This window comes from Rhea americana, unplaced genomic scaffold (genome assembly GCF_003343005.1).
Source record: "Rhea americana isolate MKP2758 unplaced genomic scaffold, rheAme1 scaffold_95, whole genome shotgun sequence".
Classification (NCBI taxonomy): domain Eukaryota; kingdom Metazoa; phylum Chordata; class Aves; order Rheiformes; family Rheidae; genus Rhea; species Rhea americana.
This window is the reverse complement of record NW_028187144.1, coordinates 721,843-734,304: the sequence shown is the minus strand read 5'-3', so window position 1 is coordinate 734,304 and position 12,462 is coordinate 721,843. Positions and strand designations below refer to the sequence as shown.

At 42.7% G+C, this 12,462-nt stretch overlaps 1 protein-coding gene across 2 annotated transcripts in view; it reads right to left on the bottom strand.

Moving 5' to 3' along the window:
- Nucleotides 1–902: 902 nt before the first annotated feature.
- DHRS12 (dehydrogenase/reductase 12) overlaps nucleotides 903–12,462 on the bottom strand; it is a 30,613-nt gene continuing 19,053 nt past the window's right edge. The window contains exons 6-10 of one of the 2 annotated variants that reach the window (XM_085324984.1): nucleotides 7,161–7,222; nucleotides 6,314–6,418; nucleotides 5,572–5,662; nucleotides 4,125–4,262; nucleotides 903–1,432 (exon numbers count right to left, since the gene is read on the bottom strand). In XM_085324984.1, the coding sequence (XP_085181110.1) occupies nucleotides 1,305–1,432; nucleotides 4,125–4,262; nucleotides 5,572–5,662; nucleotides 6,314–6,418; nucleotides 7,161–7,222 (524 nt within the window). In that variant the 3' untranslated portion in view covers nucleotides 903–1,304. The remainder of the gene's footprint in view (nucleotides 1,433–4,124; nucleotides 4,263–5,571; nucleotides 5,663–6,313; nucleotides 6,419–7,160; nucleotides 7,223–12,462) is intronic. The other variant, XM_085324983.1, reaches the window with a different exon arrangement.

Sequence of the window (12,462 nt, the reverse complement as noted above, 5' to 3'; positions counted from 1 at the left end):
GATCTCCAACTGGGGGGTAGAAAGAGGTAGTGTAACTTTGCTGGGTTTTGTATGCAGCTTGCTATCAAACACACTCAGTTCAGATGTGTCACCACTACTGTGTCACCATACTGCTCGTAATAGTCTTGGCTTTGCAGTGATTAATATCTGAAACACATAAGATAAAATGAATCCCACCTAAATGTCTTAGTCTGAGCTGGCTTATCTTTAAAGTCAGTAAAAACATATACAGGGGTTATTTCTAAACTAGAGCTAATAAATCACTGTGGAAGAGCCTGTTCTTTCTCTACTGATTTACAGTGGGAGTCCGGATAAGTAGTTCAAATGTCCACAAGCCAGGCAATATGAATCTCATCTTCCCTTTCTGGAAATAAACTGTTCCAGGAAAATTAAAGCCCTTTCATCAGGAGGTGGAGCTCTCTATCCTATAAAACTCGAGACTCCCAGTGTTCCTTTCCTCTTCCTACTCCATTCAAAATGATAAAGCAATTCCATTCGATCTTTGACAAAAAGCGCATACATAAGGCTTAACATGTTATYTTTTTTAATCTGGGAGTCATGCAGCCATTTCTCCATTGCCTGAAGGGGAGGGGTCCAATCACATCAGGGTGTGGTGCATGTTGAGGTCCCCTACTTCATAGTGTCTTGACGTAAATGGGATAATATTCTGTCCTGGCTCCATAAAGTAATGCGGCAGGCATTTGGCAGCATTCCTAAATTCTTGCTGTTTAAACATCAGGAAGTAGATCACTTGTGCATACCAGGGTTGAATTATAGAAACTGAAGGCTGTGAGAAATCCCTCCGTTCAAACTAAGCAGGCACTGCAAAAGAGAGTTTCTGCATTCCTGATTATAGGTGAGAGCCCAGGCGTGCTCCCCTCCCCCAAAGAAAGCAATCAACCTGCCAAATACAATGTTTAATAACACTTCTTTTTTCCTGAAGTCATTCATGAGAGCTATTGAAGATGTGCCTCTCAGGATTTCTCTGTACATTGAGTGTTTTAAAAAGTCTGGGGTAAATTCACAATGCCTAATGGCATCACTTGGGTTTTATTTCATTTTTATGGGTCTGTATTTTTCTTCCAATCATCATATCATGTCTTGAGATAGCAGGTGCATATTCACAAGAGAAGGAACTTTCAGCACCAGAACAAATTTGCTAGTACCACTGTCCCCCACTATGAGCACACCTGAATGCAATTTAACAGCTCTATGGCATCCTACCTCCCCTCTACATGAGGCACACTACAGTACTGTTACTGTATAATTAGAAGCTTTGTGGTTACGTTGTGTTAGCAGTGACACTAAGTTCCTGGAGAAGTAGATTTAAACTTCTGGGAAAATTCTTCCAGCATCTCCATTAGCTTTTCCTCATCCTCTGGTGGACTGTAGGTTCTTGCTAGGGGTAAGTGTGTAGCAACTGGTTGCCTGTCTGGAAGGAAAAAAAAAACAAAAACAAAAGCACTTTAACTTTTTCYTCTAGCACAAAGGAGATTTTTATTCAAGGCTCTGTACTTCCCAAATGTACTTCATGGTCTTGAAGCCAGAAGCCTTATCTTCTAGGTTTCTATAAACAATGTTAGTTAATTACATCTTCCAAATCAGAAATTAAACTGATTTTATATGAATTATTGAGCTAGAGGGACTATCTTTTTGCACAATATGATTAAAGGAGAGAGGGGGGGAGAGAGAGAGAGAGAGAGAGAGAGAGAGAGAGATATCTCTGCAGCTAGGCACAGGATAGATAAAGGAAAGCCTTACTGTGGGGTTTAGGCCTGCTCTCTGTCACTAGTGTAACTGTTGTAGATAAAGACCAGTAACTTGAGAATATCAGTGCAGGCAGAAGTTGCTTTTTCAGCATGAGACACGGTTTTTCCTTGCTTCCAGAACAAGCCTTCTAGAGCTGTACAAATTCTTCAGCTGAGRCTTCATTGTCTGGATTATTTTCACCCTTAAAATGCTTACTTTTTTAAATGGTTAAATTCTGAATTCTAAAGGGCTTCTGCTAATTGCTAAACAGCTAGGAGTAACTGTATCTGATATCAAGATGTCTAACCAAGCTTGCTCAGTTYGATGCTTTGGTTGGTTTCCTGAATCTCATCCTCCTTACACTACATAAATATAGTCTATTTCAGTGTTATATCACTGTCCACTTTAAGCTGTCTTCCAATAAGAGATTTTCTCTCCAAAAACATCATAGCTAGAGCCTTGGAACCATATGACAATGCTCTCAGACATCTATGAAGCAACCATCAGGGCACTGCTGCAGCACAGTTAGTCTGCTTAGCAAGTCCAACTCCCACAGTAGCCAGCTGAGACAAACAGAACTAGCTGTTCCAAAGCTGGGCAGCAGATTTCTCTGAAAACCTAGCAGTCTGCTTTCATACTTCCCAGAGGAGCAGAGATATTTGGTCTCTTAAGAGCAAATGTTGTAACTGGCTGCACACACCTCTGCTTATGGAAAACTGAGGAGAGAGACATGCAAAGGATCATTTCCTTCTCCATCGCTGAATACGAACTGCTTCCTACCTCAGTGGGGTTTAGGGGAGGAGTGTTTCAAGTAGCCTATGTGCAAATGTTTGGGAACTGTATGTGCAAGCCAAGCTCAGCATCATGGAGAAGGTGCTTCTAAACTTTGGAAAGCAAGTCTCTGTCAAACAGTTTTTATTCATTTTGGCAGATGCAGAGAATTCTGGTTGTACAAGTCRTGTTCTCACTTCCCATTTCTTTTCTCAGGAAAAAAAATGCTGGCTCTGGTTTGCACTCAAAGGGAATAGAATAAAAGGGAACGGAGGAAATGGAGGAAAGGTGCTACTGATTCAGGAAATGGCCGTCTAGGACCAGAAGAGCAGGGCTGGTGGTAGAGTGCTCCTGCACAGAAAGCCCTGTACTGAAAGCACCTAAAGAGCATGCATTCCAGGCTGTGGTTTCCAAAGGGTAGTCAGAGAGAGAAAGAACCRTCTGACTTTATTCTTCTGTGATAAACACAGGACACAAGACTGCTCTTGCAGCCTTAAGCGCAGTCATGCCAAGACCAAAGCTCTCTAGAGTCCTTATCTACAGCTAAAGAGCCAAAGCTTGTTCCCTGTTTACTAAAGCTGGGGGCAGACAAAGGCCAAAGGCAGGAATATTGGTGAAATTATGATCTAGAGTAAGAACAGCTGAATGGAAGCATCAGGACCAGAAGAAAAGCAAGGTGACAGCAATATGAAAAAAGGTAAAGTCTGATCCTACAACGAATGACCAACTGGGATATGTAGTTTCTGCATTTATCACACAATAGCATTCAAAAGGCCTGGTTCAGTTATCTGTCGACCAACCATCCATGACTGTTTGGGAGGGGAGAGAAAGGACAAAGTTAACCCAACCCTGGAAAAGTCCAAACTTCTTGCACGCCCCAACTAGAAATTCCAGTGAATCAGACTGAGTGCCACATCGACAAGAAGGACTAGGCTCCTATAAGCAATTATTCTGAGCCTGGCCTTTCTCTCACTGGACTGATCTGCATCACCAYTTAGACATTCATGCTTACAGCCACCCCTACCAAGATGCCTGTCATCTGTCTGGAAGAGGAAAAGGCTCTATCCTRTTCTTCCACCTACATTCTCTGTGCTAACAATGCCAAAAAGTGCCACTGAGCTCAAGTCTCTGCACAGTTTTAGAGAAAGAGGGAATTGGCAGTTGTACACTAGCATGGAGAAGTAGGAGGAGGAGCCTGTCAAAGCAAAGCCAACCTCCAGCGCTCTGTGAGAAGGATGATAGCTTCCCAACATCATAAAAGATGTTGTTKGACTGCTGTTATTCACCTTCCTTCTGGCACAGTCCTGCATGGAACCATCTTCATAAAAACACGAAGTACTCCTTTAAAAAATGCTTTGAAGTCTCTATTACCTGATTTAGAAGATGAAAGCAGGAATGTAACAGCCAGCTTAACACAATCTTTCTCTGGTTGCATAACGCTTACTTGAACCTTTAGTCATGGAACAATTTTGAGAAACATTTTATCCTTTGAACAGTTGCCTGGTCAGGCCTTCATCCCCTTCCAGGTCAGAGAGGGTTCCTCCAGTTCCAGACAGCTTTAGCAGTCTGCACTGAGACACAATATAAAACACTASTGACTTAACCTTGGAAGAACAAGCCGCTTGGTAACTTTGTTGCTTCAGGTGAGACTGCCAACCATACAACAGTGTCTGCTCCCTGCGCCTCTGTGCGCAGGGCATTCTTCATCTTCTGATAGAAATCTGGCATTGATGATCTCACAGCTAGAAAGAAGAAGAAAAATGGAATGTTAATGTGCAATTTAAGTCATCTTTGGTTAAAATATTTTTTTAAAACGGCTAAAAATTGCCATTGTGATTGTGTGAAGAACAGAAAGCATCTATTGTGATGGAACAGAAGTAAACTACCAGATGATCAACTAGCTATTTATTTGGGTCAAATTATAGGGAGAAAACTACCAGAATGTGAAAATAGGAATCAGTGAGAGAATTTCTATCCAATTTTATTATAAATTGCAAAGAAGTAAAACATGGAGTAAACAGAAATACAATGAACCATGACAGAATCTTTAACACTTATTTTCTCACCAGTTTTAGGAAAACAACTGCAGCATAACATTCACAAGTATGTAGTGAACATTACCTAAATGATCAATATAACTAATGCTTAAATACTGGCTTGTGTTTATTTTGTCAAAGAGGTGGTGATGACTGAAGGTCCCTCTCTGCAGTTGTTATTTTTGGGGAGTTGGAAAGTCCTTGAATTTTAAGGTGGGATAACTTTAAAGCTCATTAAGTTTCAAATATATGAAGGATACAGTGCAAAAATAAATATATTTTAATTAAAAAGAAATATTTGGGTATTTAATTGGAAATGGTAGTTTTCAAGAATAAAATCAATGGGGAAAATGCTACAGTTATCAAAAGCACATTTGGGAAGCTGCATTCCTAGAAAAGACATGGGAAATTGGATTGCTAGTCTACGCTCCAAGCTTGGGGCTTAGGCAATGCTAACACATTGCAAAATGCAGCATGCATACTGGATAACTGGTGCTGACCAGCCCGCTGCGACACAGGCAAAGGACAGCTGCAGCTCAGSCAAAGAGCTGTTTAGCTAAACACGCTGCTTCTCAACAGCAGTAAACGCTTAGAGGAAGAGCAGAGCAGCAAGGCTTGCACAATGGTGCATGCCCTGTTTTCCTATACGCCCTCWCAGACTCCCACCATCTGCATGTCGACACTCACAGAGGCAGAAGCTGTATCTTTGTGTTTAACAGTCCCATTACAAGTCTAACTTAAAGGTTAGTGGAAGGCATCATGGCTTTTCTGTGCATTTGCATGGGCCTGGAACCATTCATATCCCTTTATGACTCTCTGGCTCCTCCCAGATACCAGACACTGTACAGAACAGGGGTTTGTACCAAGGGGGTACAAAACTCCCTTGATCACTGATTCTGATTTGGAGGCAAGAAATTGCTGCACCTGCTAAAGAAATTTATCAGAGAGTCTCAATTCTCTTTGCTTATATACTAATCCTGAAAAGAAAAAACATAGAGTCTCAAGCAGATGGTACCTGGTGTGTCTGCCCAGCCGGGGTGCATGACAGAGAAATGGATGTTTCTGTGAGCTTTTGCCCACTGTTCTGTCATGACAACTTGCTGTCTCTAGGATAGAACAAAAACAGCCAGACTAGCATTGAGTCCATTACCCYGTCTGCTGAGTTTGTTATTCTGTCTCACTATAATCAGTAGCRAGAGTTTCCCGGGGAGATAAATTACACCAAACCAGACTGTAATTACAGGGGCATTTTGGTACAGCAGAAATACACCTTTGCTCATCCTAGCTGGGTTTACTGGATAATGTTATCAGAGCCCACTCCGGTCATTGCAGWCCATATCCTGCCTGCAAGCTTCTCTTTAAAGTAGTTACACTGCTTGTACTGATCAAGTCTGCTTGCTGCAGCCTGCAGGTAAGAACTGAGCAGGCAGAGAGGACTTAGCAACTAAATATGCTTTTCTCCCCTTGAGCCTTAAATCAAATTAAAGTCTAGCCATCTTCTCAGTGCAAAATGGCATGTACTCATGGGTGCATGCCACAATACTCCTGAAACCGCTCTCTGCTCTGCACTTTAAAATGCAGTGGTTGCTCTGACCAAAGCAGGAAATTTGTACTGATGAAGATTATTGCCTGTGGGTCTCTACATGGGTCGAATGCAATGGGAGAGCAAGAGTGGACAAAAGGGTTTTCGCAAAGCAAATGGTATGATCCAACTGCAAACAACTGCTGCACTTTCCTTTCAAAACCATGGAACGTACCTTGTTTTGTGCATACACCATAGTTCCATCAAATGTCCCATTTTCTGACTGCAAATCAGATATGCTTAATTTTTGAACCAGCATGCCCCCAGAAGAGACAGTTATCTGTAATCAATTGAATAAAAAACAAATGAAAAAAAAACAAAACAAGAAACTCCCCACAATCGCACTCATGCATTTAATGTTGCCTTCAAGCCTTATGTTGAAGTCCCTGGCAGCAGGATTTTCCTCCATATCCTATATATGCCTGTGGTCAACTATGAAGCACCTGGAGATGACGTGAATGAAATTAAAAAATATATATTTTTAAAGTGATTTTCACTCAAAATGCTGTCAACCACATCAGGGAACTCTGTGCTACCTCCTTGTGAAGAGTAATTGTGAGAAAGGCAATAGCAGTATAGCACTATTTGTAGTTTCTACATTTAGTACTTACAGAAGCTCATTAGAAAACAAGGAATACTGTATAAAACCTAGGAAATTTATTTTAAAAAAAATTAAACGGGACTTGCTGTCCTGTTTTACACAAATACCTAGAAGGTTCCTCTAAGCCTATGCTTCTGTTATAGGTATTTTGCACTGTGCTKCAGGAGATAACTTGCCCTGAGGAAACAAAAAGCAGTTTCCCAGGAACTATTCTACTTTGCTTTCCAACAAAGGGTTGAGAGGAGCAGGAAAGAACTTTGCCTTTGAGAAGCAGCCTGTTGTTAACAAATTCCAAGAGGATTCTTGAGATGCTTATGGCATTATAACTAATCCTGGTTTGCTAATACAACCAAAGAGATACTGTCTCAAATCACAGGGAAAGAATGGTAGAACACCACTTTTCAGCACTTCACAAACTCACCACTCTGGGATCAGCTTCTTTTTCCAGCAGGGGTAGCAGGGCAGTTGTCAGAATATAAGTTCCTACAACAAAGATAGACAAACATGAATGTTAATTTTTCCTTCTGAAAAAGCTTTTTCCTCTTCTTGCCCTTYATAACAAATCAAAATACAGGAAGTCTGTTTATTTCGGAAATTTCATTGGAATGTAATCATTACATTGCTGCTTTACCTGTGTCCATTCAACGTGTAGGTCCACATTGCTGCATACTTCTCAAAAGACACACCGATTATTTTATAGGCTTTTATGTATATTGTACCTATAGTATAAACTGCTCATTATGTTCTAGCTATGATTCAAAAGGCAGTKTGGGTCAGGTATATATTTACATAGCGGTAAGGTGATGCCAAGAAAAATAGGGAAGCTATTTCCCCTGCATGTGTATATAGACATATTTATGCAAGGTTATAAACAAGAGGCACAAACTGTTGCTACATACTTGTGTTTCTCAGGCCTTATATATGGCCACTATATCCAGGTTTGGCTGTGGTTTAACTGGAGAAAGCGAGGATGCACTGAAGACTTATCCACGACTCTGCAAGTGTGAAATCACTTGGGGTATCCCAACATTTCTGATTTGTGTTGCACATAAAAACTGCCTCTTTCATACCCAATATGATTATTATAAAAGATAAGCAACGCCCAGAKGGAAAATACTAGGATTAGGTGCCCAGAGCTACAACTAAGATTACTCAAGGAAACTTAGCTGTATTCTTTCCCACTTTAATCATGCTTATTTAGCACAGATTTGAACACACAGCAAAACTRTATGTCATTACAGCTGTTGCCATGACCAGCAAAGTTTGTTTATTCAAAACATTCTTCAACTGATAGTGTGTTAGATTCAGACACACCTAGTGATTTTTCAGCTAGCTCAAGTGCAAGACAGTGATTTTGGGTTTCTTTTTATCTCTTAACACAAATTTTTAAATTTTGTTTTCCTTTTTTAAAAAAGCTCTCAGCTGTTTAATTCAAAATTAACCTCTCTAGACCCATTTGTCTAGTGTTTCTGCATCAAGTAAGAGTATAATACTTAGAATCACAGAATCATAGAATCAGTAAGGTTGGAAGGGACCTCTGGAGATCATCTAGTCCAACMYCCCTGCTCAGCAGGGTCACCTASAGCATGATAGACAAGGTTGCATCCAGGTGGACCTTGAAGATCTCCACAGAAGGAGGCTCCACAGCCTCTCTGGGCAACCTCTTCCAGTGCTCTGTCACTCTCACAGGGAAGAAATTCCCCCTCACGGTCAGGCGGAACTTCCTGTGCTTCAATTTCTGCCCATTGCCTCTTGTYCTGTCACACGGGACAACTGAAAAGAGTTTGTCCCCRTCCCCTTGACACCCTCCCTTYRGGTACTTGTACACATTGATAAGATCCCCCYTCAGGCTTCTCTTCCCCAGGCTAAACATGGCCCAGCTCTCGCAGCCGTTCCTCATAGGGCAGGTGCTCCAGMCCTCTGATCATCTTTGTAGCCCTACRCTGGACTCTCTCCAGGAGCTCCATGACTCTCTTGYCCTGGGGAGCCCAGAACTRGACACACGACTCGAGATGAGGCCTCYCCAGGGCTGAGGAGAGGGGCAGGATCACCTCCCTCCAMCTCCTGGCAACACTCTTCCTAATGCACCCTAGGAGACCAATTGGYCTTTCTGGCCACAAGGACACATTGCTGGCTCATGGTCAACTTGTCATCCACCAGCACTCCCAGGTCCTTCTCTGCAGAGCTGCTCTCCAGCAGGTCAGCGTGCATTGCTGTACAGGCATTACAAAGAGGTGGTCACGCCTGCAGGTTTCCCAGGAAGGGTGTACAGGGGTCCCCCATAGCCATGTCCCAAACGCACATCCCCAGCTGCATGCACCTGTTGGAAGCTCCCCAGCCCAACTTGTGTTTTGTTGTCTACCYTGTCTGTATGACTCCCTTCCTCCCCCTTCCCACCTAGTTTAAAGCCCTCTTTACTAGGCTGGCCAACCTGTTTGCAAAGGCAAATGTGCCCTGCTTGGTGAGCTGAATCCCATCTYTCCCCACAAGTTGTTGATCTTCAAACCATGTTCCAYGGTCACAGAATCCAAAAYCCTGTTGCCAACACCAGCGGCGTAGCCAACTGTTGATCTGGAAAATCTTCCTGTTCCTACTCCCATGCYTCCCCCTAATCAGCAGGACCAATTAGAAGACCACCTGGRCACCCAGACCCTTGACCATCATGCCCAATGCCTTGAAGTCTTCTTTGATTGTCTCTAGTTTGTTCTCTGTATCGTTAGCACCCACATGAACAAGAAGTAGATGGTAGCAATCTGMTGAGCGGACAAGCCTTGGTAGCCTTTCAGACACATCTYGTATCCTCRTCCCCRGYAGGCAGYAAACCTCTCTAGAGGAGKGGTCAGGTCGGCAGATAGGCACCTCTGTCCCCCGCAGCATGGAATCACCCACTACMACSACWYGTYRCCTCTTCCRAGTGGTCACRCAAGGCACAGGGTCAGACAGCCCAGTTGCTTCCCTTGAGGCCAGGTCCGGGTTCTCCTCATCCTGGAGTGCACTAAACCTGCTCTTCAACCGTAACTCCAGGTCTACAGGAGGATTAGGGGCCTTTCTTCTTTTTGTTCAAGAAGCAACTAGCTTCCAGCTTTCTTCAACAGTGCTGTGCTGAACTATTTCACTCTTCACAGAGTCCTCCAGCAACTCCCCTGCTRCAGGSGATTGGGACTCCGGGAGCAGTATGRTCTCTGAGAATGCCCTGTCTATCTCTTGCTCACAAATATTTTCTCGCATATTTTGCAGTCTACTGACTTCATCCCGCAACTCTTTGACCTGATGACACAAATCACACAAATCGTCAACAGCAGCACACCTCTTGCAGGAGGGCGGACCATCAGTCCAGGTCTTCTGGAGAGGCTCCAARCACTCCCTGCAACCTGAGACCTGTAGGGCAGCATCTGCTGCAAGAGGCTCTGTCTGGGTTGAAGCTTCTGACACAGCTGATGTAGCAATTCCCAYAGCTACTGGCAAATATGCTTTRTGGYGAGTTACAACCATGTTAGCAAGAGTGGGCACTACTAGCACTAGAAAAAGAAAGATGTCCTCTTGCACCTAACTGTGCAAACTGCTGCCTCTGGGAGCTGCGCTCCAGGCCTGGCTTTTAAATAGACCTCTCCCTACTACCAGCTCACAGGGTACTTGATCCACCCTAAACAAGGGCTACCTGTGTCAAAAGCCGCTACTCCCTCTATTCATGGGCAAGAGAGACTGCTCCTTAGCAGTAGCTACACCCAGCTGGAGTGGGGGGGTAAGTGCTGGGGCTTCTTCCAGGAGAGCTTAAGGCTTCCTGCAGTTGCCCTTGCCCAGCTCCCCTAACCTGTTGGCAGAGTCACTCTCTAGTCTCCTCATTCCACAAGGGTCAGCAGGCCACAATGTCCAACACAGGCCCCCAGAGGTTCAAGGCAGAGCTGAGACAGTGCTGCGCAAACTTCTGTGTCTGTTCGCTGCCTCTGTTAGCTGTGCTCACCCTCTTTTCCCTTCACAAGTGGCTCCAGTTCAACAATTCTATGTCAGTGCTAAACATATTTTTTTTCCACGAGCTACTAAGGCCATGTTTTTCACTAGACATGACGACTTCAGCATGTGTCTTTATAACCTTCCTTTCGCAGAGGCGATGAGATCACCCAGCTAAAATGCAGCATGTTTATAAATATGCTACCAAAGTTAAACGTGTTACATGCTTAGTGAACAAACTGTTCAGTTCCCTCGTCAGCCACAACAGTCTTCATTTTCCCAATATAATCACAGGGACATCCATATGCACACAATATATTTAAAACCCAGGCAAATCAAACAAAATGAATGCGCAGCAGATGAGTAAATGCAGGCTGCCTTCAGCAGAAAATGCACGCCAAGGCAGTTGCCAGTGAATAATGAGAGAGCATAAGTCTCCCCTGGTAGCGGCTGGGAGACTGAAGGATGACATCATTAGGACAAGAACTACTGCTRATTGCCAGGGGAGATTGCCACAAGATAAAAAAAAAATAGTTTCAGTACAAGCTGAGAGGCTGGATTAAATTTTGATTTGCTATAAATTCTTCAAACGCAAACYAACCTCACGTTTTGGTTAAGTAAGCTGCATTTCCTAAAAGCAGAGCTGCAATGCACCAGCTACGACAACTCTTGATTTGACTYCCCCCAGACTAATTTATGCTTTAAGGGCTTCATTTCTGTTTGTTAATTCTAAAGAGAWGCAAAGATGAATGCATTAACATTGCCTCATTAACAACTGAGTTTTGTTTTCTTTTCCAGCTGGATGAGAGAAGTGCTCAATGCCAAAAGAACTGCTTATAGCAACTGCAGCCTGTCAGAAGTTTGTATGTGTAGTTAAAACCACAAATTGCAAAGCCAGCGTCTCTTCTCTTCCTCTCTTTTAATAAGAATTCAGTAAATCCCACATAGTCAGATCATTCTACSTTTTTGCCCCACAAGACCATTTGCTCATTTGCTTTGGGAATGTATGTCAAGAGACTGGTTTTGATCCTTCCTTCCCGGGGCAGGCACTAGTATCTCAAAACACACATCCATCTGAAGCATGAGGCTTCATGACCAGAGTGTTTTATTTCTCCTACTAAGTATTTCACCAACTGTTGTTCCAATCTTAAGTGTCTGGACACAGACTTCTTAATTTTTTTAACAAATATATTCTATACTGCACATTCTTACTTGCATGGCTGCTCTGTGAGGCTAAACAATCTCAGCAACTAACTCAGTACAGTGAGATTAATTAGGTATACCTTTATACATGAAATATCTTTATAACTGAAGTACATCATCACCAGTTTAAACTTCCACATTGTCATCCATATAAAAGCTGGTATGCTGTTTGATAGCTACATTCAAAGTGATCAAACTAAAAACAAYGCTAAGTACAGCTAGTCTAGAAGCCTCTTGCAGTCTCATACTTGCTGGCATGCATTTTTCCAAGCATGGATGTATTACAGCAGGCTGTAACACAGAAATGAATTTTCTTTAAGTAAATAGGAAGCAATAAATGAAAGTGTTACAGCCACAGTCCTCACACAAAATATGAACTGCACGAGCAGTATTAAAAATAAAAAAGAAAATTTTCCTATTTCTAGTAATTATTCCTCTGCAAGGAAAACTGACATTTTGATTTGGTAGATGAGGCTACATTTCCTATCCATTCAAAAAATCAAGACAACATCTAAGCTATTTACACTTTTTCTAACAAGTGATTATTGATATCACTGTTTTGGGCACCTAAC